At 39.3% G+C, this 24,187-nt stretch overlaps 5 protein-coding genes and 1 long non-coding RNA gene across 8 annotated transcripts in view; 4 read left to right on the forward strand and 2 right to left on the reverse strand.

Annotated features, from left to right (window-relative positions):
- The window catches only part of mypn (myopalladin), an 11,921-nt gene extending 10,928 nt beyond the window's left edge, over positions 1–993 (forward strand). For both annotated transcript variants that reach the window (XM_077613199.1, XM_077613200.1), the window contains one exon: positions 16–993. In XM_077613199.1, coding sequence (XP_077469325.1) covers positions 16–194 — 179 coding nt within the window. In that variant the 3' untranslated portion in view covers positions 195–993. The remainder of the gene's footprint in view (positions 1–15) is intronic.
- The window catches only part of LOC144084610 (uncharacterized), a 25,669-nt gene extending 14,514 nt beyond the window's left edge, over positions 1–11,155 (reverse strand). The window contains exons 1-3 of the long non-coding RNA XR_013303858.1: positions 10,992–11,155; positions 10,703–10,775; positions 10,214–10,299 (exon numbers count right to left, since the gene is read on the reverse strand). This is a non-coding gene — a long non-coding RNA (uncharacterized LOC144084610). The remainder of the gene's footprint in view (positions 1–10,213; positions 10,300–10,702; positions 10,776–10,991) is intronic.
- On the forward strand, positions 3,355–3,783 carry atoh7 (atonal bHLH transcription factor 7). The gene has a single exon (XM_077614174.1). It carries the CDS (start codon positions 3,355–3,357, stop codon positions 3,781–3,783), a length of 429 nt encoding a protein of 142 aa, XP_077470300.1.
- On the forward strand, positions 6,433–11,966 carry pkd2l1 (polycystic kidney disease 2-like 1). The gene is made up of 15 exons (XM_077613201.1): positions 6,433–6,706; positions 6,790–6,903; positions 7,985–8,112; positions 8,207–8,460; positions 8,563–8,787; positions 8,855–9,083; positions 9,151–9,321; positions 9,403–9,584; positions 9,668–9,788; positions 9,868–9,966; positions 10,035–10,156; positions 10,233–10,350; positions 10,475–10,608; positions 10,709–10,850; positions 11,295–11,966. The coding sequence occupies exons 1-15, from the start codon at positions 6,433–6,435 to the stop codon at positions 11,406–11,408; spliced, it is 2,427 nt and encodes an 808-aa protein (XP_077469327.1). The 3' UTR covers positions 11,409–11,966.
- A 61-nt stretch (positions 11,967–12,027) lies between these two features.
- Positions 12,028–18,409, reverse strand: tial1 (TIA1 cytotoxic granule-associated RNA binding protein-like 1). Of its 2 annotated transcripts, none has more exons than XM_077613078.1 (12): positions 18,236–18,409; positions 17,755–17,851; positions 17,470–17,568; positions 17,297–17,351; positions 17,144–17,231; positions 15,396–15,471; positions 14,789–14,897; positions 14,597–14,692; positions 14,423–14,507; positions 14,229–14,352; positions 14,052–14,137; positions 12,028–13,923 (listed from the first exon to the last, which is right to left on the reverse strand). In XM_077613078.1, the coding sequence occupies exons 1-12, from the start codon at positions 18,262–18,264 to the stop codon at positions 13,809–13,811; spliced, it is 1,059 nt and encodes a 352-aa protein (XP_077469204.1). In that variant the 5' UTR covers positions 18,265–18,409; the 3' UTR covers positions 12,028–13,808. The 2 variants fall into 2 exon arrangements, with proteins under 2 accessions (XP_077469204.1, XP_077469203.1); XM_077613077.1 differs by having other exon boundaries at positions 13,992–14,137; positions 18,236–18,407.
- Positions 18,410–19,396: 987 nt separating this feature from the next.
- On the forward strand, positions 19,397–23,820 carry bag3 (BCL2 associated athanogene 3). Its single transcript, XM_077614173.1, has 4 exons — positions 19,397–19,748; positions 21,144–21,479; positions 21,556–21,906; positions 21,985–23,820. Exons 1-4 carry the CDS (start codon positions 19,551–19,553, stop codon positions 22,711–22,713), a joined length of 1,614 nt encoding a protein of 537 aa, XP_077470299.1. The 5' UTR covers positions 19,397–19,550; the 3' UTR covers positions 22,714–23,820.
- The last annotated feature ends 367 nt before the right edge of the window (positions 23,821–24,187 follow it).

The raw sequence follows: 24,187 nt of genomic DNA on the forward strand, positions 1-24,187 counted from the left end.
TATTATGACCTTCAGCGCAGTGGCATCAGAAGGTGCCGGCGCCCATGAAGAAGACGCCTCGCGCGAGTGGCCGCTACGCAGCTCTCACGGGCCAAGGGCTCGATATCAAATCGCTCTTCTCCCCATTGGAGACGAGACCCTTCCTTTACTCCAGCTCACCTTCTGAGGCCGCACTGGAGAGCGAGGAGCTTTGAGGAAGGATGGTGTTTACCTGCACGGGTGGTCCTGGGATTTGTGTAACCAGTTAGAAATGAGATAGCCATGGGGAAATGATTGTGCAACCTGCTAGCACAGTGTCACCATTCCGGTTTACATATAGGTCATATCGAGAGTGTTTCACATACAGAAAACACAAAGCAATCCATTTTGAAAAAAAGTCTTAGCCCATGAGCCATCATTGGAGGGCAATTTTGCTCTCCGGCAAGTTTGAATGATTAGCATTTATTTGTGCTGTTATTTATTGTTTGAAGATTAAGATCCTATATGAAACAATGTTTTTTTTTCAAAGTTGTAGTCCCCTTCGAAAATAATACATACCCAGGTTTATATTAATGATTTATACTAGATTTGAATGCACATGAAAGCTAAGTTAAGATAATTTATTTTAAGAACCGGTAGTTGATTTAACATTGAAATGTTTCAAAACGAGTCTATTATTTATTTCAATCTATGACCGATACATCTTTTTGCATCGTGTTTTCCATATGTAAAGTAAGCATGTTGATGGTAACGGTTTTAGTTCACAGTTACATTATATTTTGCTAGCAGCTGTAAGTGGGGATGCTAATGTGGGAAGCGAGTACAGTTACACTAAAAATCGTGTTGTAGGACAACGAGAAGTATTTGAAGCAGTGATTGCCTTTAAAAGAATCTAGTAATATTTTAAGTGAGTGTGAAAACATATTGATGGGAGTTTCAAAGCTATTCTACTTCTGTAATGTTGCACATTGTAAAATAGTTTTATCTTCAGAATAAAATGATGAATTCAAGTGACTGAGGTTCACTACACTGCAATTTTTTTCTCATGCCAAACTAAACGACATCTAATTAAAACACAAACGAGCTGCTGTATATATTACCCTCTTTTAAGCACGTGCGTGGGTTCATTGAAATTTCGTCAGATTTTTGCACGCTTTGTTTGGGCTGTGCTTATTGTTTGGAATTTAAAACAAATAAGACGTACCAGGAGCCGATTAAGCATAGCTAATCAGTCCAAGTAAAGTAAAAGAAGGTTCAAATAGGCATAAAATTACATTCACCTTCCTTGACCCAATTAGAGTGTGAGACTCATTTGACCAGCTGGCAGGCTGAGTTGCGAGCTGGCTGTTGCTTGTGCGTGTTGCAAAATCATAAATGTATAATGGGAACGAATATAAGCATCATTTCCATATTATTCTACCATTTCAGCCTCTTCAAATGTGCGCAAATGACTTTCCAAAACAAAAAAGCCTGATGCTCCCAATTCAGATCAATTATAGCTTTCATGAGATACACAATTATATGTTCATTTTGCAATAATTATATATTGGAACTTATTAAGAGTAAATCCTTCTCTAAACTTTCACCAAGACGAAAACATACGCTCTATTTCTCCATGAGGGGATCTGGCTAGAATGCAGCATGGATTTCTGTCAGGGGTGACGGGGCACTCCTCTGCCGTGACATATGGCTTTTGACAACAGGCCGCATTTTAGCTGGAGGTGCTCAAACAAGCCAATCATATGACGGGCTAGGGGGAAGAAAAAGGGTGCAAGACACGGAAGGGCAGGGCCTCATTTCAGACAAGACAAGCAGCAGCTGGCAAACTACGTCAATCTGTAATCAATGAACCAACTGGTAGATGGGATTATCTGCCTAATTGCACAGCTAACCAGTCCATCCCAAAAATGAGCAGACAGCATCAGCTTGTGTCCATGACCCAATAGCAGAGACAGCCATTATACTCAAGCCTTCGTAGTGATTAATCATTCATAACCTGCCTCACCAATTTATAAAGTGTGTTCAATACAGAATTTTTACAGCCAAAATATTGGGATAGGCTCCACTCCAGCACCCCACAACCATGACAAGAATAAGCAGTGTTGAAAATTAATGGTTAATTGTCCTATCGAGGGTTAACAAAAAAACTTACTAACTACTAAACTCCGATTTACATCTCCATTAAAAAAAGAAAATAACTTGAAATTGACTTCATCTCATACTTATTAAGCATTTTGCAAATTCTAGAAAATAAACTGGATTGTGCGGCAGATTTAAAAAAAAATATGTTGTCCCTAAATTACAAATTTATTGCAACCAGGTGGAAAAGATGAGCCAGACAAATTATTCTGTCAATCACTTTTTTTTCTGGCTCATTACACAGATCAATTATTTATTTCTTATGTCCATCTGTGCTCCACATAGTCAATCATTAATGCACAACAACAAATATTGATGATAATTTATTCTTAATACAAATAGTTTTTATATGACCAATATCATATCCAGATTTTGGTGGAATAATCTGGGCATCACGCTGTCCATATTGTCCAAGAATTTTAATCCCCAGATTTTCATTTAAAATCCCCTAGGTTACACTTACACTTGTGTTGCCTCAGGCTAATCTCAGATTATGCTTCTTCTCAACACATGGAAAGAGGATTTAGTGGATTTTGCAGTATGATACTACTACAAGCCATAATGATAAATTAAAAAAAACTTTTAGAAGTTGAAATTGATTGAAAAGTCTTTATTGAATATAATTGATGAATGACGAATAACAATTTCACCCTATAGTAAATGTCCATGATGTAATCTCCAATTGATTTTCCCAAATTTAAACTAGAACGCAGCCATCCATTTGCATCCAAACAGAAGTATTTTACATAAATATGAAAAGATCTAAACGAATCTTGTTGTCATATTTTTCAAAGTTTGTTGGCAGCATCATTAGTAATGAGTTGTGCTAGCAGATGGTAGACTTTGGTGTTTGTGACACATGGCTCCAAGTGAGCCCAGCCCAAGATAATTGGAATTTCATTAAGGTTTTTTTTGTTTGTGTGTGCGTGTGTGTGTGTGTGTATTGAGTGTGCATGTATAGTTTACATGCATGTGTGTGTGTATGTACGCAGAGTGGATGGTAGGGGTCTGCTGCATGGGTGTGAGCCCTGTGAGGGGGTAGTAGAGGGCATGGGCTCCACCTGCTGCCACCTGTTCATCTGCTGGATGCCCTTATAAAAGCAGCCCTCTTTTCTGGAGACTTTTCAGACTCTTCACTCGCTGAACATTCAAGCAAAGGATAAAGCAGTAGATCAGAGCTACAGAGACCACTGCGGACCCTCTGGTTAGTCTTTTTTCACATTCTCGACTGAAACCATGAAGCCCCGCCGGTCGAGCTGCGCCGACTCGGGATCCGAGTCTTCGGAAGCGGACTCCAAAAGCCCGGAGAAGTACGAGTCGGCCACGCGGCGAAGGATGGCCGCCAACGCCAGGGAGAGAAAGAGGATGGAGGGCTTGAACACAGCCTTCGACCGCTTACGAAAGGTCGTCCCGCAATGGGGTCAAGATAAGAAACTGTCCAAGTACGAGACCTTGCAAATGGCTCTCAGCTATATTATGGCCCTCAACCGGATTTTGGTGGACACCAAGAGGCACAATGCTACACAAAGGCAGTGGGTGGACTTGCAGTTTGACTGTGCACAGCCTGACAACTACCAGTACCTTGTACGGTACGACGCTACGGGGCAGGACTATATCAACACCTCTCTCTCTTATCAATTTGAAGGGCATCCGCTCCCCATATAAAGACATTTGCCTGCAGGCATGTAAAACTGTCATGTTGTAAACAGCAACGTGAGCCCTTTTCTCCAATTGAGGAGACAGTAAATACTTTTGTATTGATTGATTTCTTTTTAAGATCATTGTTTGACAATCAAAAGGCTTCTTATTTTTTTAAGTCTTGGCTATATTAGGCAGGTGTTTGTTCAATATAGACATGTAGTGTCATTATTAACAACTACTATTAGACCAATTGTGTATTGTATTGTGAAATAATGTGCAATTTCAGAGAATCCTAGATAATAGTTGCATAGATTATTTTAATACTGGTGAACAATAAATATGGAAGATGTTGTTTTTCGCATTCTAAATTGAAGTTTTGGAATGAGAATAAATATTTTGGATCATACATTCTCTTTTTTTCCTCACTGTCTATGATTGAGATGATTATTTTAGTATCATTATTATTAAATTACCGTATTTGATTACAACTCTAGATTTAGTAGAGATGTTTAGTCTTGTGTCATGGTTTAATATTCAGTGAAATCCTAAAAATCTTTATTAAACGTTACAGTGGTCAGGATGGCGATTTTTATTTTACATCCACTGTGGTTTGAATTTCCTTCTTGATAAACTACTGAATTTACTGTCACTTATTTGGATGTCACTAAAAAGAGGAGATGCTGTCATTTATTTGTACAGTCTTGATGGCCCGCGAGTGACGATCTCGCTTTACCGATAATGGCAGGCTATGTCCACTCTGACGTGTAAATCCTCCCTTTGTTCACGGTCTCTGTACGCCGAGATAACGGACGCTTACGTCAGAAGCGACAAAAATAAAAACGCTAAAATACATGACACAGCAGAATTCAAATCACAATTGTTGTGAATAGGATTCAAATTATTACCAGCAACGAGGTAGACTTTTGATTTGCACTAACTGTCTAATATGAGCTGAGCAAGACTGTTTACTGGCGGTGCAGGACTATAAGTTTAAATGCCAATCAAGCCCCATTGTCAAGTGATTGTCATAGATTTGAAAAGTTTGAATGGTGGCACAAGCCAGAGCAGATTAAGGAGCTTCTGAGCAAGATCCTGACCTGGCTTCAGCGGGGCAGCAGAAATTAAACTCCATTGTGTGCTAATGGCTGTGTGTAATCGCTTAGTTTAGAGTCGCTGAAGCGTGAGCGTCCAGAGCTCGACCCAAACACTATCGGCTTTAAAAAATAAGCTACAACGGTGGTTTCACTGTATGCCACAACTGCCACTTGACCAGTGGACTTTGCATACAAACAGAAAAGTATAAAAGCATGCGCAAAAAGCTAAGCTCATATACTACTACTCTAATATAGTATCTCTCAAATACAATTAGCCAAGTTCACTCGTGTGGCACAGGCATGCTCTTTATTTTGGCGTCAGAAACCGAACGTGACAAACATGGTTACAGATGGTCATGATGACGCATTGGCCACGTTGAATGTCGGCATACCTAATAAATGCTTCTTGACAGTTGGCATGTCAAAAATGAATAGACAGAAGAGTCAAAAGTGCGTGTCAGTGACACTGCAATTACACTCAATTGGGTCCCCAGCAGTGAACAGTTGGCAGTAGGGAGGAAAAAAAATCTACAATCCTCATATAACAATACAATTTGGTGATTTTCTCAACAGGGAGAAAAATGATTGCATGAGGTGGCAATGAGTGGTGATGCAAGCTGCTCAGCGGGACAGTAATTGAGAGGTCGAAAGCCCATGTCAATGTTGCGTTTGAAACTTGAAACGTATTTGTAAGACCTTACAAAGTACTTTTAAGTTTTCTATTGCATTTAGTATGGCTGATGAGTACTCTAGTTCCCTTTCAAATGCTAAAACCATGCATGGTAGGCTGAGTGAACACTGTCTGTAAATCATTACGGGGCTTTAACGTCAAATTGATTTCACGTGGGCCGGACCATTTTAGATATAATATTTAGAATTTTTTTAATATAAATGGATTAAAAGAACTGGATTGAAAGCCCTGAATATTCAGTTTTTTATAGATCTAAAACAATGTTTATTTTAGCTTTTTTTATATTTTTAGATTTAACAAAATGATTTTTGAACTAAAAAAAACAGAAAAAAATTATTAAAAAATTACAATTATTGATTTAAAAGGGGGAAAAAATCAGGAAATTTAATATAAATCTATACTCTTCATTTTAATTTGATCCTAAAACAGAAAGTCGGCACTCATGATTTACTTTCCTGGGCCACACAAAGTGATGCGGCGGGCCAGATTTGGCCCCCGGGCCGCCACTTTGACACATGTGGTCTAGTGTAATGAATGGATGGTTTTCCAAAAAAAGTACTGAATTTCTAAAAAAAATCATAAAATGTGAAATTATATAGTAATACTACTATACTGAAAAGTCTTTCTATCTGTCCATTTACTTAAAATGGGGTCCCAATTTATGCACTTTTTAAATTTAAACAGATATGTGAAATCTGTACTTGCTTCTACAGTATTTCCAAACCGGTCAGAATCTGTTGAGAAAAAAAATGCTCCTGCAGAGGACCGACCGTCAGCTCCTCCCTCCCCAATGCTTATGTCACCTTCTCCTTAAAACCATCTGAATCTGCAGGTGTTGAAAAGCTGCTCACACTGCCCCACTTGACTTTTTTTCTCTGATCCTCCAAAATGAAGAGTCTAAACAATCGCGCCGATAGCCACCTGTCCGGCCAGGTGGAATGTGAGTTGGAAAATATGGGTTCATGGGTGAACCAGGGATACATTGACAGTTCACCACCCTTGCCACGGGTTGTGAACACAGTCTACAACCCGCAGCCCCTCTTCCAGGGCTCCATGGAGAGCATGTACAACGTGGAGACCCCGGGCAAGTTTCAAGAGGAGTCACGCTCAGCTGATAAAATCCTGGTCAATGAACGCAGAGGCTGCTGTTCTTTCATTAAAGGTAGGAACATTCTTAAATTGGCTATTAGTTTAACCACAGATCTTATTTTTCAATTTCTGTCTTATTTGCAATATTCTTGGTAGGTTTGTGGGGTACAACACTGACTGAGAACACCTCCAACAACCGGGAACTATTTGTCCGCACCACTCTACGGGAGTTAATGATCTATGTGGTCTTTTTGGTGGATATTTGTCTGTGTAAGTAATCAGATCAACAGAATACATGTGATTGTCTACAGAGGCAGTGTTTGCTATGTGCAATGCGGGTGACTGCCAAGGGCGCAATCAATGTGGGGGCGCACAAGTGCCCTGAAATGATGTATAATTGTTTTTCTCAATTATATAACCAGTTGTCTAAACTAGAACTGTCCCTCATTTCAGTTTGCATAGGATAAGAGTCATTACAGTCAGTCTAAAATGGGGTAATATTTTTTGTTGTACTTTTTACTGTATTTCTACTGTAACAAATTTCTTATGATGATGTAGTTGATGATTTTACATCACAGAAGGCCAGAAAAGTCAAGTTTTAGGTTCAATCCAGGCATTCCGAACACAATTCAATGCCAAGTGCAAAAAGAGTAAAATACATCTAAAACATCCCCTCGAGTCCGAGCACTTAATTAGGATTATGTTCATTATTTTTCATGTTTCAGGGTTTAAATTTATTCCATTCTATTTTTGTGGTTCATTACTTTGTCACCATGGAGGATTAAGAGTAGAAAATACATCACCAAATAGATCCCTATACTTGTAAAGATAACACTTTAACTGGCGGTAATTTTGAAAACGTGAGATAAAGTGTAGAGTGAAACCGGGATAGCTGGTTTAGCAAACGAAAGCATCAAACCCCCACCCCCTGCTTCTGTTTTCATCCTTACCATAAATGTCCTCCCCATCCCTTCACCTGAGAGCCTTTGTTAAACCAACCATTAACTTTGAAAGCAACGTGACCGCAGCCCTCTTGCCTTTTAGCGATAAGAGCGTTTTGGCTTTGTGCATTGTTTCTTTGTCTGGTTTATATTGACAGTGTTTGATGAGGCTATTTGCGTCAGATTGGCATGCGCTCTTCACAAACAAATTACGGCTTCTAATCTGCACCGCTCTGATGGTTGCAACATAAATACATCCAGAGAACAAATGTTCAATGATATCTTGTGTGGGTCCTGTTTTGCACTTGTCTTATCATGGGACCACTGAATGGAGGACGGTTAAGAGCTGAACCAGACCAAAGCCAAGGGTAGGCCAATGTCAGTAAAAATGTCATGATGCTGTCTTGCAGTGACATACGGGATGACAAGCTCCAGCACCTACTATTACACTAAAGCCATGACGGACTTGTTTGTGAATACAGCTGGAGAAAGCGGGGTTAAATTTCAATCCATTAGCACCATGGGGGATTTTTGGACTGTAAGTATTGGCCCATACACATTTATTTATTCATTTGTTCACCACAGCGGGAATCAAAATGAGAATTTTGACAGTTGTTTTTCTGTATGACCAGTTTGTTCAGGAACCGTTATTAGATCACCTGTACTGGACTAAATGGTACAACAATAAGTCATTGGACAGTGGCGATCAGTCCTTCATCTACTATGAGAATATGTTGCTGGGAGTCCCAAGGATGCGACAGATCAAGATTAAGAACAATTCTTGCAAGGTTCATAAAGACTTCCAGGATGAGATCTTGGGATGTTATGATGTCTACAACGAGAAAAAGGAGGACAATCTCAACTTTGGGCTGATCAACGGCACTGCGTGAGTTACCGCTTAGGACTAACGCCAGTCAATGCATTTTTTAAAGTAGCGCTATAGTCAACTGGCGATTTTCCAAACTTGGAATTTTTTGTTTTTCTGCAGATGGAGCTACCAAGCAGAGAAAGTGATCAAGGGTTCCTCACATTGGGGTTTGCTGACCACTTACAGTGGAGCTGGATACTACCAGGACCTGGGTCAAACCAAGGAGGAAAGTGCAATTGTCCTGAAGGAACTGGAGGAGAACCTTTGGCTGGATCGAGGAACCAGGGCTGTTTTCATTGACTTCTCCACTTACAATGCAAACATCAACATGTTCTGTGTCATCAGGTATAGACTAAACTTCAAATTGCGTCATTAGTGCCCCGATTTGTGTTTGACATCAATCTGTTGACAGGTTGGTAGTGGAATTCCCTGCAACTGGCGGAGCGATTCCTTCCTACCAGATTCGAACAGTTAAACTGATTCGCTACATCAGTTACTGGGATTACTTCATCCTGGCCTGTGAGATGGTCTTTTGTTTATTCATCCTCTACTATGTTGTGGAAGAGATTCTCGAGCTTCGAATACACAAGTTCTCCTACTTTAAAAGCATCTGGAATATACTCGACATAGTAGTTATAATGGTAAGAATGTTTTTTCGGGATTTCAGGTTTTTAATGAACTTGAAACAATTTATTTTCCTAATTCTAGCTCGCCATTGTTGCCATCGTATTCAACATTTTCCGCACGGTCAAAGTGGACAAGTTGCTCGGCAAACTGTTGGACCAACCAGAGATCTATGCTGACTTTGAGTTTCTAGCATTCTGGCAAACACAATACAACAATATGAATGCGGTTAACCTGTTCTTTGCATGGATCAAGGTAAAATACAATCTAATACCGCTCTCAATGTTGACGTTCGACACCATTTAAAAATAGTCTGTGCGATTCTTGTCTATGTAGGTGTTCAAATACATCAGCTTCAATAAAACCATGACCCAGCTGTCCTCCACTTTGGGTCGCTGTGCCAAAGACATTGTAGGTTTTGCCATCATGTTCTTCATCGTGTTCTTCGCGTATGCTCAGCTCGGATATTTGCTCTTTGGTACTGAGGTGGAAACGTTCAGTACTTTTCTCAAGTGCATGTAAGACACATTCAAAACAGCGGTACAACCTGAAAATGTGCGATGCCTGAACTAACCAATGTCTTTGCATTTTCCCCTTGCAGCTTCACCCAGTTCAGGATAATTCTAGGAGACTTTGATTATGATGCAATCGATCGTGCAAACAGAGTCCTCGGACCAATTTATTTTGTCACCTATGTTTTCTTCGTTTTCTTTGTCCTGCTTGTAAGTCATCATATACACAAGTCATTTAAAAGTAAAATAATGCGGTCTATCTGGAGCTTACCATTCTATATCTCTTCAGAACATGTTTCTTGCCATCATAAATGACACATATTCTGAAGTGAAAGAGGAGCTATCGTCCCAGAAAGATGAGCTGCAGTTCACAGATATTATAAAACAGGTAACCGAAAATATTGTGGGTGGATATGTGAATTTTGCATCACAACATGGTTATTTTTTTCCCATTAGAGCTACTTGAAGACATTTATGAAGCTGAAACTTAAAAATGAGAAAATATCAGATGTTCAGAGGGCTCTACGTGCCGGATCCGGAGAAATTGAATTCAAAGATTTTAGAGAAACTTTAAAAGAGTAGGTGGCAAAGAAAAATTGAAAATGTCATCTCCAATAGATAAACAAAATCCTTACCACTTCAATGATCTCGCAGGATGGGACATGCTGATCATGAAATTTCTGCAGCTTTTTCACAGTTTGACCGTGATGGGAACCACATTCTGGATGAGGAAGAACAGGAAAAGATGAAAACTGAACTTGAGGAAAAGAGGGTTTGTAGAGTCAAATGGGCTTCCCCAATGTTTATTTTTTTAATGTCCTCATTTTGTTTTTTAAGGGAATAATAAATATCACAAACAAATTCTAATGAAGATTTTTTTTCTGCCCTTTTCTTAGGATGCACTTGCTGCTGAACTCAACAATCTTGGAATGACCTACGGGAGAGATTTAGGGGGAAAGTCTCCAGTGATCCTAAATGACCAAAAGAGCAACGCTGGTCACGCCATTATGGACCAAGAGAAGTTTCTACGGTCACATTTTGCATCTAAAAATTATATTTAAAAATTAAAATTTACATTCAAACTTATTATTGCATTATTAACTCTGATATTTCATCTCTCCTACCTGCAGGTTGGCCAGGCAGGTTGTCCACCTTGAAAATGCCATGTCGGGCATCACAGTGAAGATTGAGTTAATTCTGAAGAAAATTGGGATAGAGAACATAACAGATATGAACAAAAATAATGGCAAGTCTTTGACCAACAACCACCACGTGAGTATATAATGGTAGTAACGCACGTTCTAGTTAGAATTACTTTTAAAGTTACTTTTGGAGAATGACGCTTGTCGAGTCCCGATTTAATTCTGAACTAGTGGCGTCAGCTAAGCTAACATTTACGTTAGCCCATTTTACCTGTTAGATGTGGTAGTTGTACCGCTATCTTTCGAGTTACATCCCTTGCGAGTCGCCATTCTATTTCCCCCCAAATGTTCTCACGTCTCCATCGTGAGGTTAATTGACAATTAACCTTATTAATGAAGGTCCATTAGCGTAGGTATGATAGCTTGAGTGCATCTTTCCGAGTGAAGTGCGGATTGACCGCAGTCACGCAAACGCACCATTGGCCTGCAAATTGATTGGGTCTACTAGTATACTTGCTAATCATGATGCTAATATGTCACCTGCCTGACTTCTCGTTTTAATTATCCACTGCAGGCGGATCAAAATACCTCAGATGGTAGCATCCTTGTTTGTGTTGACCGAGGGACAAAGGCTGTGATTCCACCGGGAAGAATTTGCACAATTCCCACATACGACTGTCATATGTGATAAAACCTGGAGATGTGATGGTGGAATATGTTCAATTGGCGATGATGAGTGACAGATCAAATATTTAACGCTTTAAGAGTAATATCTCTTGACTAAAATATCCTCCAAAATGAACTCTTTTCAACAAATATTCAATACTTCAAAGCATTTATGCTTAATCTTGTTTAATTAAAATATGTAAATAACTCTACTTTTTTGTTTTATTTTAGCCATAGGCACTACTACAAAGGTTTGAGCTTAAGTAGGCACTTACAATGTAAAGTGTTGTAGATTCTATCTGAATATAAAACTTATATATAAGTGTTGTGCAATATATTCAAACACTGTTGTGCAGTACAGTATAAATAAATGCCTAATGTTTGTCTGTTAGTTGCCAAATGGTTAACAAATACATGCAACAGTAGTTATTTACCATTTACTCAAAGGTTATTAACTTCCTTGCATAGTATGGTGAAGTGTGAACCTTTTAAAATGTAAATATGCAATAAAGAGTTGAAAAATTATTTATCCGGTTTGTTAAAGTCTTGCGCTGTACCTGCTCAAATTGAAGCGCAGCGCTTTGGTTAGACGCAACATATAAATGCAGTGAAATAAAGTGTCTAATAAAGATTGAAAAAGATCTGGTTTGAATGTGTCTTTATTTCAAGTGACTAAATAGGCTTCTATTTTCTAATGAAAACCATTCCCAGCTTTTATTAAACATCACTTGTCACGGAAGCAAGTTGTCATTACATTCAGTATTTTATGCAACAAATATATTACACGTCACAATCGTGCAGTTCAAACTAAAACATCGGCTTCCTGCTACTTCAAGAAAAAGGCTAATTTTTCAATAGATTTCAAATTGATCAACCCAAATAAATCTCGATATTTGCTTAAGAATTTTTTTCACAACATTCAACCCACAATTATGTACAATTTTACCAGGGCAGCAAAGGTTTTGCAATTATTTTGTTAACCCCACGCCCAAAAAAACAACAACAACAAAAATAATGTGACAAATTGGGCAATAGTAGTACCTGCTGTAGTTGGAGTAGGGGGCTGGGGTTATAAAGTCTTCCACTAACATGCAAAAACCATAAAATAAGTTGGGCAATTACATCTGAAAAGGGAGGACATAAGGTATACGTAGTTGTCTTTACAAAGGTTTGATTCAAAATGTTCTAAAAATCAGGGATCTGCAAGGAATAAAGGAAAAAGGAAGACTAGTATTCCTCTAAGAAACCATCCCAGAATATCCGCCATTTGTGAACAAGAGGGTGATTTCATTAATCTTTAAATTAAATGCAACTGCAATCCTCTACTGTAGTTTTTCCTTTACTGGGAGACGAGCCTGCTAATAAAACAATTGAAAAGCTCAATTAGAACATGCCATTGTTTACTCAAGGAGTGGGCGGGGCAGTAAAAGTAACACTATTTTTCCTTATAAAAGTAAACCGAGCCGTACGTCCACTTTCATAACTTTAAAGCCTCGCCACTTTATAGAAATGTTTGTATGCTGCAAACTATTTCAGGAATTGTATTTACAAAGCACTTTTCTTTCATATCAAAAACGCAGTGACTGTGTACGGCTGTTAGCAGAAAACAGACCAAAGCAAAGGTTGCCATGGCTCACTGCAAGTGAACCCATTGGTGGTTATAGGAGACGCTCTTAAATTTGTACACACTTAAATTAAAAATATCCACTCGTAGACTGGCGTTTTCTTACCTACAGTATAAAATGATAGAAAATGCTCCAAGAACGAGCAGTTCGAAACATTCCGACAGGACTGGACTAACAAATTGAAAATGTTTGCTATGTTTTAGAAGTGTGAGGATAACTGTAGAAATATTGCTCTAGTTTGAAGTGTCAAACAAAGACAATGATACATGTGAGACACTAGCAAAATACACAAATATATTTTTCTTTTTTTTTAAATGCTTTTAAAGTTAAAAGTCTTGCAGTGCCATTGATGATGATAGCTATCCTATTATGATGGTTTTGTCATCCTAAAGTTGTCAATTTAAATTTGTCACTAGTTCATTCATTCATAGCCAAATGGATGGAACATCTATCCCGGTCAGTGGCAACCAAGGAATTAAAGCTTTGACTCAAATTTCAAATGTAATCAAGATCTTGTAGTTTAAGTCTTATTAAAACATCACACGCATGGGCAACAAAGGAGTGAGAACTCCTCCTCATTGATTCATTTAATGTTGCCAAGACTTCCATTACGTAGTGTGTAGCCTGTTCGTAAACTGTAGGTGAGCTTTTTATTTGGAAAAAAAATATTCGAAGCTTTCTCCGTGAAACTGGCTCTATCAATTAGGTTTTGTCCTTTGATGCAAATAAAGGCTATATGAATATTCTTTGACCAGAGCTGGTTCTTCTCAATAATAGGCTTTTTTTTAAAGACCAGCTCACTGTGTTTGGTAACCAGTCATGTTGAAGTTGGACACAACTGAATTGGGTGAGGCAGAAGCTTGACCTGACTGAGAGCTGAATCCTCCGACCCAGCCAGGTGACTGGGATTGCCTGTGAAAATAAAGAAAGTACCTCACATCAGCTTTGGCTTCTAATGAAACATTCCATTTGATACATACTCTACTCCAAATCCTTGTTGATTCCAAGACTGGCCATACATGTTATAGGAAGGAACTTGCCATCCGTTTGTCATATACTGCTGCCCATACTGCTGCTGTGGACTTCCATAGACCTGATTCCACTGGCCCCACTGCCCGTATTCGACCTGTGACGACAAATAGTTACTCAGAAGCAATATCACAGTGGACAACCATCACTAACACAACCAAAAATGTTACTTGGGACTTTTATGCTACCTGCTGGGAACTTTTGTTCATATCAGGAGATTCTTTCCCCCAGTAACATTTCACGACATTTCCTTCTATGCCTGTACCATTTACAGACACGATAGCGTGGGCGGCACTGTCGTGGGAGGAAAACCTGTCAGGCAGAAGAGTTAATAATCAGCACAGAATGAGGTTGACATCTAGAGGCCCCATGCTGTAATTACCTGATGAATGAATAACCTTTCTCGGGGAAGACTCGGATTTCCATAATCTGACCAAATGGCGAGAAGGTCTGCCGCATTAATTCATCTGGAATAATTTTAGACAAAAAGCCATTTCTCGTACATTTGTTGAGACTGACAGAAATTTCAACAGAGCTGAAAAAAAGTATTACTTACCAGATAGTCCAGATTGGATCCCTCCACAGTACACGGTACAGTTCTGTGGACTGGATTGGCTCACAACATCATCAAATCTCAGCTGTTTTGAGCCATCTGAAATAGAAAAAAAACAATATAAAAAAAAAACACCATACTAACAGAACATATAATTTTTGCAGAATGGACAAAACATTTTCTTTCTAAACTTACTGTCTTGAGCGTTTTTGGGAGCAGGTGGTTTTCGTGTGGCCCAGTTGGTCCTGATTTGTCGTCCTCCCAACCACTGCCCGCCCATGTGAACAATGGCGTTCTCTGCATCCTATGGGAACAAATCAGCACGCTCAAACTGCTAGTTTATTTAATAGATTACTGTATACTGACGATTAGTAGTATTAGTGGTCGATAATTTCAAACATGCTGAATTTCAGAAAACAATGGCCAATTTACCATCTTTTTTAATGACCATATTGGTATATAGCGCAGTCATAAATGGACTATGAAAACGAATAATAAGGCGTGTATAAGTTAGTCCAATATGGTGAAATGATATTAGAGATGGATGCCAATTTTATTTTAATTTACCTAAAAATAGCGTTTGACGCAACCACTATTTGAGAAACTTTATGAATCACTTCAAGGCTAGAAACCTACAAATACCTGTTAAATTCAATAATATTAATAGTAGAAAAATATGAATTAGTATGATTGTGTGCATGTGTGTAACTATGCATCTGTAAATATATTTTCACCAAAAAAGTAGAATAATAGACAGGAAAAGAAATAACCTTTCATCTGTGTTGCGGCACTGGAGCCTTACCAGTTTGTTGTAGAAGGACACAAATCCATACCCCTTTGATTTGCCCGTCGCCATGTCCTTCACAACACGAGCATCTCTGGAGCAAAAGGTGAAAACATTGGTGAGTATTCCCGCCACATGGCATGATACTAAAAAAAGGAGCCACGCAAGAGACACACAGAACTGTGAATCCACTACACTGTCCTATGTTACTGGTAGCTATCAGGACCCTGGACTGAGTGCTGACTCAATGACTCAAAAGCAGGAATTCAAAAAGCTGTACATGCAATCTAAATACAGATTTGAGATCACTAAAATGCATGAGTTATTGCGATAAGAGCCCCAATTATACTGTCTGTTTAATCTCACCAAATATGATGAACAGTGTACCATGCATTCTCAAAATAGGCTTCTGTCCTACAAATTAAAAATATAGAATACGCAAGTAAGTATACGAGGAATTAAATGGCATACGTGGCCAGATTACTTCATTTCCCCTGGTCAATAATTTGCCACCACTAATGGAGTATGCGGGTTTTGAGAAATTGACCGTTCGTTATCAAGAATTTTCGAAGAGCGTAATGCGACAAAACTCAAAATGCAATTTCAAAACACTTTAGACGAATACATTTAATATTGACTGTTATCATAATCTATACCATTTCACGTCAATGCAAAGCATCTAGAAATAAAGACAAGAGGAAAAATGGAATAAATAGAGAAAAAACTACATCTGAGTCTCTCTCCAGAGTGCACAGTTCCTTGCTGTTAGCCTTCAAGCTCCTGTCCAATCCTATGAGCATTTCTGTAAAATAACCAAAATGCTATTACTTCACTGAGACCCACATCTAAAGGCTGTTCAGGTTCATACATACAGCTTACAAAGGGCTCAAACTTACCATATACTAAATATGCACAGAGGAGAAAGGCTATCTGATATAATGCAGAAAAAAAAACCTGAACAACTGCAAAAGAGCAATTGATTAGATGAGTCGTCGTCAAAGACTTCTTACCGGGCTGCTACAAAAAAAATGAGTGAGCATGGCTCTATAGTGGTTACAGATTAAGACACAAGAACATTATCAGATCACTGAAACGTCAAGGTAATTTGGGCATTGGAATTTCAGCCTCTAGGAGCAAATTGATGGCTATTTTTAACTCAAACCTGTCAGCCAATTGGAGAACGGGCTCGCCAAGTCGCAGACGAAATGAAAGGACCGAGGAGATTAGCTGAGCATTATTTAAGCTTGCATAGTTGTCAACAAAAGGCAATCCATTACAAAAGGCAAACCATTTCTAAATGGATGGCATTTTTAAACCACATTTTCTACAGGATTTTGCCATAAATTATTGTCTGTTTTAAAATGCTACGAGCATCAAGTTGTTACCAACTAGACACAATTTAATGAAAAATCTTGTCACCTTCCCAATTTTAATTAAAAAAAAGTTCCTATCCATAATCCAACCCTCCCACTTGAAGATCCTTGACAAGGTCCAGAAGCAAAAAACTGAAACGTTGTGTTTGTGTGCTTGCATTAAAAACACAGGCTTAAAGATAGCCATTATAGCTATTTAACTCATTGCCTGCCATTGACAATGATAGATGTACATAAAAAGTAGAGTATAAAATACTTTGAATGTTATTGCTGCAGCAAAGCAAGTTTCTGAGAGCAGGGAAAAAAAATGATTATCACCGGGAAGCTTTAAAGTCAAGGTTATAATTGGAAAAAATGTATAAAAATAAATGAAGGGGAAACGAAAAAACTTACGAGATTTTCCCAAAAGGTGCAAATGCAGCTCTTACGTCTTCAGTGGTAATCTCGGGGCTCAGGTCACCCACGAACACATGAAAATGATCTACAAAGACATCAAAACAATTGGAAAAAATTCTTTCATCTTATTTTTCTGCTCAGAACACTTACTGGACGTGTCTTTCTTCTGGCTACTGGGTGTGGTGGCCCAATTTACTTTGACCTCCTGTAAATAAAGGGAGGAAACATCACTTCTAACAGTATTCCAGGCAGCGTCTATGTAAGAAGCAATCATTTTACACCAATTCAAATGACACAATCTGTAATAAAAAAATATATCGCACCTTTCCAAGTATTTTTCTTCCATTCATGGCGGCCAGGGCTGCAGCGGCGTCTCTGTGCTCGTAGAATTCCACGAAGCAATAGGGATCAATCGTCGTATGCTGAAAGTCAGATCAATTTGTTTGAGTTTGATGATCTATGATGGTCATCTCCCTTAATCAATCATATTTTTACACGATAGAAGTAAAAATAATCAATTTATATAGATTGAAGCGCAAACACTTTGAAAACGTTAGTAAGGCATTTATATTATTCCGGAAATCTCCACATTAGGTTAATACTCCTACCTCCGTGATCATTTTACAACTTTTGCAAGGGCCTATTTGAGTGAAAAGTTGTAGAATCAGAATTTCAGTCACATCCCTTGAGAGGTTTCCCACGTACCTGTAAGAAAATGTTCAAATTTAAGAGGCCATTTATAAATGGCAGGGCGACAGTGGGGAATGGAAATACATGACATCAAAGTGGAAATGTCAACGTGTCTGTGACTTCGCTAGCACAGCCCGGGCTGACGTTGCTAATTTAGCCACTACGAACATTTGAAGTAGGTTGACGTACAGTTAGAGAGTACTAGCGACAATATTGTTTGTCAACTTACATATTATGAACTCTATTGAGTCAACAGTGACTTCAATTTGACTCTTAGCTGAAATAACCATCGATGTATAACTAGCAGTTAGCGTCAAGATAGCGAAGGCTTTTTGAAGTTAGCACCCCCCTCAAAAAAACATCGCCGATCTTAAAAATTTAAAAGCAATATAAACTTACAATGTTCGAGGGTAGGAATCGTCATCCATGATCGATGTCTACGGTAACAACGACCAAAAACTGGTTATCTATTTGTAAGCAAGATAGTTTCGCGCTTTCTTAGTGCGCTGTTTCCAACTTGCTAACTAGCCAGAAGCTAGCTAACCGGACACTAGGCTTACGTCATGCTATCTGCGCATGCGTGTTCTATCGACCTTTTTGCAATAAACAAGTGTTGTAAATAGAAGATAAAGCGTGTGTTGTAATCGGTTTTTTTTTAAATGATCTGTAATTAATCCTAAAATTTCTAATTTATCTTGTGTCTTGGCTCACAGAGTTGACTGGAAACTTCGAGACCTTTCTGTTTAAATTTATTTGAGTGTCTGGATGCTTCATGAATGCACATTCCTTAATGTCACTTGATCTTTTAATTCTAGTTACACTCATAGTGTGAAGTAGTCTTCTCTACCAGTGTTTCCTAATATATATTGAGATAATCTGCAATATATTAGAAACTCTCATTTAACAAAAACCAACAAAGAATAAAATACTAGAATAAGGGTTTTGTTTAGTCAGTGTGGATCATGTTCATATGTATAGAATTGATGGCCACCTGTGTGGACGTAAGATTTTTTTTAAGTACCCAAAATAGTCACTTTTCATACAAAATAGTAATACATCTTTAAAAACAATAAATGGTTGCTGCCAACCCTACCGGTCTAAATGGTATGGACGTCCATCCAGCACTGTCAATGATAGTCAAGGAGTTAAATGAAAGCTCTAAGATAGAAAGATATTTTTTGCTATAAATTTCTTTCAAGGGACTTTACGCATTTATTTGTATGACTTTCTTAGGGCAGTTGCACAATCCAAAACAGGGCAAGAATAAATTAAAAATAAATTAAGGAGCGTACTGAAATATCCGGTTTTTAAGTGGGTTTAATGTTTTGTTGTTGTTGTTTTTTTCAAATGTTAACAGGTGTGATTCTCTAATTAAATAATACGAAGCATTAAGTTGTGAAAATTGTGCCTTTTGGGAAGCTAGGTAAATCCGAGTGGTGAATGATTGGAGAGGAAGAAATAGTGAGATAAAACACAATTGTAACAAAACGTAAAGGCAAAAATGATGAAAGGTGTTTACTGCGTTGGACTGGGGGTGTGCGTTGCGACATTGCTTAGCGAAGCCATGCTTCTGTATCCATCCATCCATCCATCCATCCAGCCAGCCAGCCAGCGCTGTCCGCCCCCGACATTAACCTAGCTATTTCGAGAAACTTCCAGCCCACTTTTCCACGTCACTTGAAGGAATCTTTATAGCGCCCGTCGCCGGTATTAAATGTCTCAGTGCTGGGCAGCCAGAAGCATGAACGGCATGAAGACGCAGTCGCCGACCACGACAATGGCGAACAACGACAACGACCCCTTGCCCCTCGGATGGGAAGTCAAAATTGACCCTCAGACCGGCTGGCCCTTCTTCGTGGATCACAACAACCGCACCACCACTTGGAACGACCCGAGGCACGACACGAAAAAGGTAAAAGTTGTTGGATCGAGTCGCGCGTGTTACGCCATCGCCATCATCGTGCAGCTAGCGGCTGTTAAAACGAATGCCGTTCGTTAAACGTTCCGAGGTGCGCAGTTACTTAGTGTACGCCACCGACGTGTTGACTATAGGCCGTGTTGCCCCCCCTAACTCCCCCTCACATTCTACTCACGAGCTTTTCACAACGGCTCACCAACCCCGTTTTGTCCACCAGTCCTGATCTAACTCCATAATTACTCGGTGACTCATCCTGCAGTATATGTAAAGACCACCTTTGACTTCTAATAGCACTTCTTTTATGGAGACAAACACCTCCACGGCCTCATATTAAACTTTTGCCTTACAAGGCTTTGACGCAGGACCCCTGGCTCCTGGGTGTAGTCTATAGGTTAGGATTGTGTATCGTATTGATTTGAAACATGATATTAATGTGATGATGAGGGACCAACAACAACAAAAAGGTCTTGCGTGTGTGCCAATGGTTAATCTTCAGTGAGACGTTGCTGTCGAAGGCAGAAGCTGCTGGAAAGAAGACAGCTGTCACTGGGTAAAATGAGTGCAATGCCTGTGTTGCCTGTGTGAAGCGTCCCATACTGAAATGGCAGAGGGCAAAGGGTGACTACTCCGAGAGATTTCACAACTGTTTTCACCCCCCAGATAGCAAAATGATGGTTACAAAAAAATCACAAATTCATTGAATGCAGTTTTTGTGCTGATTTGTTTCAGATTGGTTGTCAGAAATGAATGAATGACGTTATGAGTGAACCTGTTGCTTGCATTCCTCTAAAGCTGTCACTATCAGTTATCTTAGAAACTTGAGTCATGCCGTTGCTAAGTACTTTTTGTCCAACTGTCCTCGTGTGTGATCATGTGCAATATGCATATAAATATATTTGGGGTAATTCACCTGTTATCCACAAGACAAAAATAATTCTTGGTTCAGAGCAAGTTGATATAACTGACAGCTATAATGTTCTATAGTTCTTACCTGGTAATAACTTGAACACTAATGCACATAACACAATATAGCATCCGTTTGAAAGAAAGTGTAACATATAAGAAGATAAAAGCGGAACAGAAAATGCATGAATGTTCATATGCATCAATGTATTTGGATTTCAATTTAAATATCTTTATGGATGAGTTGGGATTTGAATAATTTAAACTTCACTACTGCCTCTACAGTTACATAATTAAACAGCATTTAAGTGTTAGTGGATAATAATTTCAGGATCAGATTCTTTATTGGTACAGTTCAGATTCATGGATCGCTAATACTGGGTTTGTACTATTTACCAATACTGGATCCACTTTAATGAATGAATCAAAAGTCTTTGGATTTGTTATCCGCATTGACGTATTTCAACTCATGTCTTCCTACTTTAGCTTAGAGAATTATCCACAAATGGACCCAGTTTACCACCAGAACCGAGCCCTCAGGAGGTGCAGAAAACCTTTGTGAAAGAGATGAAACACCCCATCCTTCGCCCAGGTTATGTCCCGATCCCAGTCTTCCATGAGGGTGCGGATGTACGACAGCAACAGCACCCGTGCTTTTCCTACATCCAACCAACCGCTGCACAGAATATCCGCACAGAAGGGCGGATACCTTCGCCCACACCTGGGTTTCATTGTCGACCGAGATCACCTCTACACGGACCTGGTGACAGCTGCTCCACGGGGCCCAGAAAAGCCAGTTCACCTGTATCACAAACCCCCGAGGTTAGTCAACAACATAATAAATATGCTGTTGTCTTACGACTAATGTCTTATGAATATTGTTTGAATTCTTTTCCAGGTTTATCCAGGACCGCATAACCAACTTCCACGGCCTAGCAGCACTGGTCTTCAAGCCGGTTATATCCCCATACCAGTAATTCACGAGGGCGGAGGAGGCCAAACACAAGCACAGTCTCAGTTAAATCCACCGATCCAGGGTCAGCGTGTCCCATATTCAGAACCTCAGCAGCCCTTCCAACGGTTTCAACAGGAAGAATGGCCCAGCTATGCCGCAGCAATGCAGCCTCCTCGGGAAAGGGCTTCTCCAGTATTGTATCCTCAGCACCGAGATACTGCTGCCATTCACCTACCGCATAATATCAGAAGCCAGTCACCAATTGTCACACAATTGCTGGGTGAAAGACCACAGGTAATCACTTAAACAGGGTTTCAGGTTTGATAATGGTCCACAGTTCCTAGGATATATACTAACTCTGATTTTCCACAGCATATCGTCAAGAGAGAACCACCTCAGAAAGTGGAGCAGGAACAAGTGAGCCCTCTGCAAAAACCAGAGAATGTCCAAGTCCCTCAGCCTTTGCGCGCAGATGCTGATGACCAAAAGCCAAACTTTCAACAGCCTCTGCCTCAGCAACACCAACACTTCCAGCAACCTATGCCTCAGCAACCACCGCAGTTCGAGCAGACGCCCCTTCAGGCATCATCACCGCAGGTCGAGCAATTACCAAAATCCTTCCCGCGGCCCCACCAAGCCGAACAAGGCGCTACTGACAACACCGTCCAAATGTCACCGGAACCGGAAATACACGAAATAGCGGCCGTTTCGCCAGAAAAGCCAGAGCCAGAACAACCGCCGCCGCAGTGTCCCGTCCACCCTGGTTTAGCTAAAGTACAGAAAATAGTTGAGCGGGTCGCTAAACTGGAAGAAGAGGTGAAAAGCTTCCAGGGGAAGAAAAATGATAAGAAATACTTGTTACTGGAGGAACTCCTGACTAAAGAGCTCTTAGCGTTAGACTCAGTCGATCCAGAAGGGCGAGTGGATGTGCGGCAGGCGAGACGAGATGGCGTCCGTCGCGTCCAGAACATACTGGAGGAACTGGAGCAACTGGAGGAGCAGTCAAGAAGGCCTGCCAATGAGAGAGATAGCTTGACGCAGAAAGGAGAACCCAACATGATCACCAAGGACAAGGTGGAGGTGGCAAAGGAGATATCCTAACGAGAAACTGGAAGTGCTATTCGCCGATGAACAAGTTTGCTCCAGATGACACTCTGCAAAGTATTTGTGAACGTTGCATGCATTCATTAACAGCGTTGCTATTTTTTTTTGCCATTCACCGCATAAATGATGGGAGCTCTGTACTGTCATGCTTTTTAAAAACAACATTGTTGCCTTCAGTGTTGCGCCACCGTCTTCACGATAAGACAGGAAGGTTGACATGAAGTTTTATTTAAATGGAGTTTGTTGACGAGGCCTTTAGCATAAAATAAAGAAAACATGTATTTTCATAATGAATGTTATGTGTAGTTGCCTTTTGTCTGGAATCAATATTGTACGGCGCTTTCCTCAACGCAGTCGCCACACTTGTTTGTATACATTGCATGAAGAGTGCAAACATTTGGGGCTTCAAGATGGAACTCAATGCAAAATGCTGTCAACACAAAAGCGTTTCCTCCTTTATTACAATGTTGGAGCTGTTTTGCGACAAAAACATAATGAATATGTTGTTATTTAGGATGTTGCTTTTGGTTATTCGAGTTATTTTGTCATCTTTGCACTTCACCGTGTATCACACTGAATGAGCAGCAGTTTTTTTGGAAACATTTGTTACACTAATTTTGGTGTGTTTTTGAGTGTTTGTATAGACATCGGTTAACTTGTAATTTCAATGCAATTCATCAAGTATTTATATTTCACTATATAGTATTTTACTATATTTATGATGAATGTGTGAAGACAAATGGACCTGTAATGTGTGACAATCAGCACTTGGTGCTTAAAAAAAGGAAACGAGTTATAGATTGTTAGAATGTTCTTTCCAGAACCACCAAAGCCACAATCTGTAATATCACATATAAAAACTGCCTTAAAGGTGCAATATGATAGAAAGAATTAGTTGAAGTGTCCAAAATGTGTTTTTCGGATTAACCTCGCACAATTTCTGTTATGGTTTGTTACCAAAGTAAGCCCTCTATAATGCCTTAAGTTATGACCCTCACCAATTATGGATTGTGGTTTAGTATCGATCACGGGTGAAAAGTAGCAGATCAATGCATTGTTGAAAGCAAGTATTGGTATAGATGAAATAAATTGTATTTGGCAGTATATTTGACTAATATTTGGCTCCACTAAACAGATGGCAAAAGGACCCACACTTTATTTTTCAGATAGTTGTGTGGGAAAGAAACTAAAAGCAGAAGTACCGATTCCACAATTTAACATGTATCATATTTTCTATATGCAGTCCATATAAATACAATTTATTTAGAATTGAAGTAATCCAAATTTAAATGTAATTTTATAGCTGTATAATAGGCTTAATATCTATACCTTATGTTTGAAGATGAAAGTTGAATATCCCTTTCTACTCTTGAAATATTGTTCCATTTAAGAGTTTCTAATACCAAGAGAAACAATAGTTGTTGTGCCTTTGTTAGATGGTTTACGGTATTTCCTCAAAGGACGCTTCTGA

This window comes from Stigmatopora argus, chromosome 11 (genome assembly GCF_051989625.1).
Source record: "Stigmatopora argus isolate UIUO_Sarg chromosome 11, RoL_Sarg_1.0, whole genome shotgun sequence".
Lineage (NCBI taxonomy): Eukaryota > Metazoa > Chordata > Actinopteri > Syngnathiformes > Syngnathidae > Stigmatopora > Stigmatopora argus.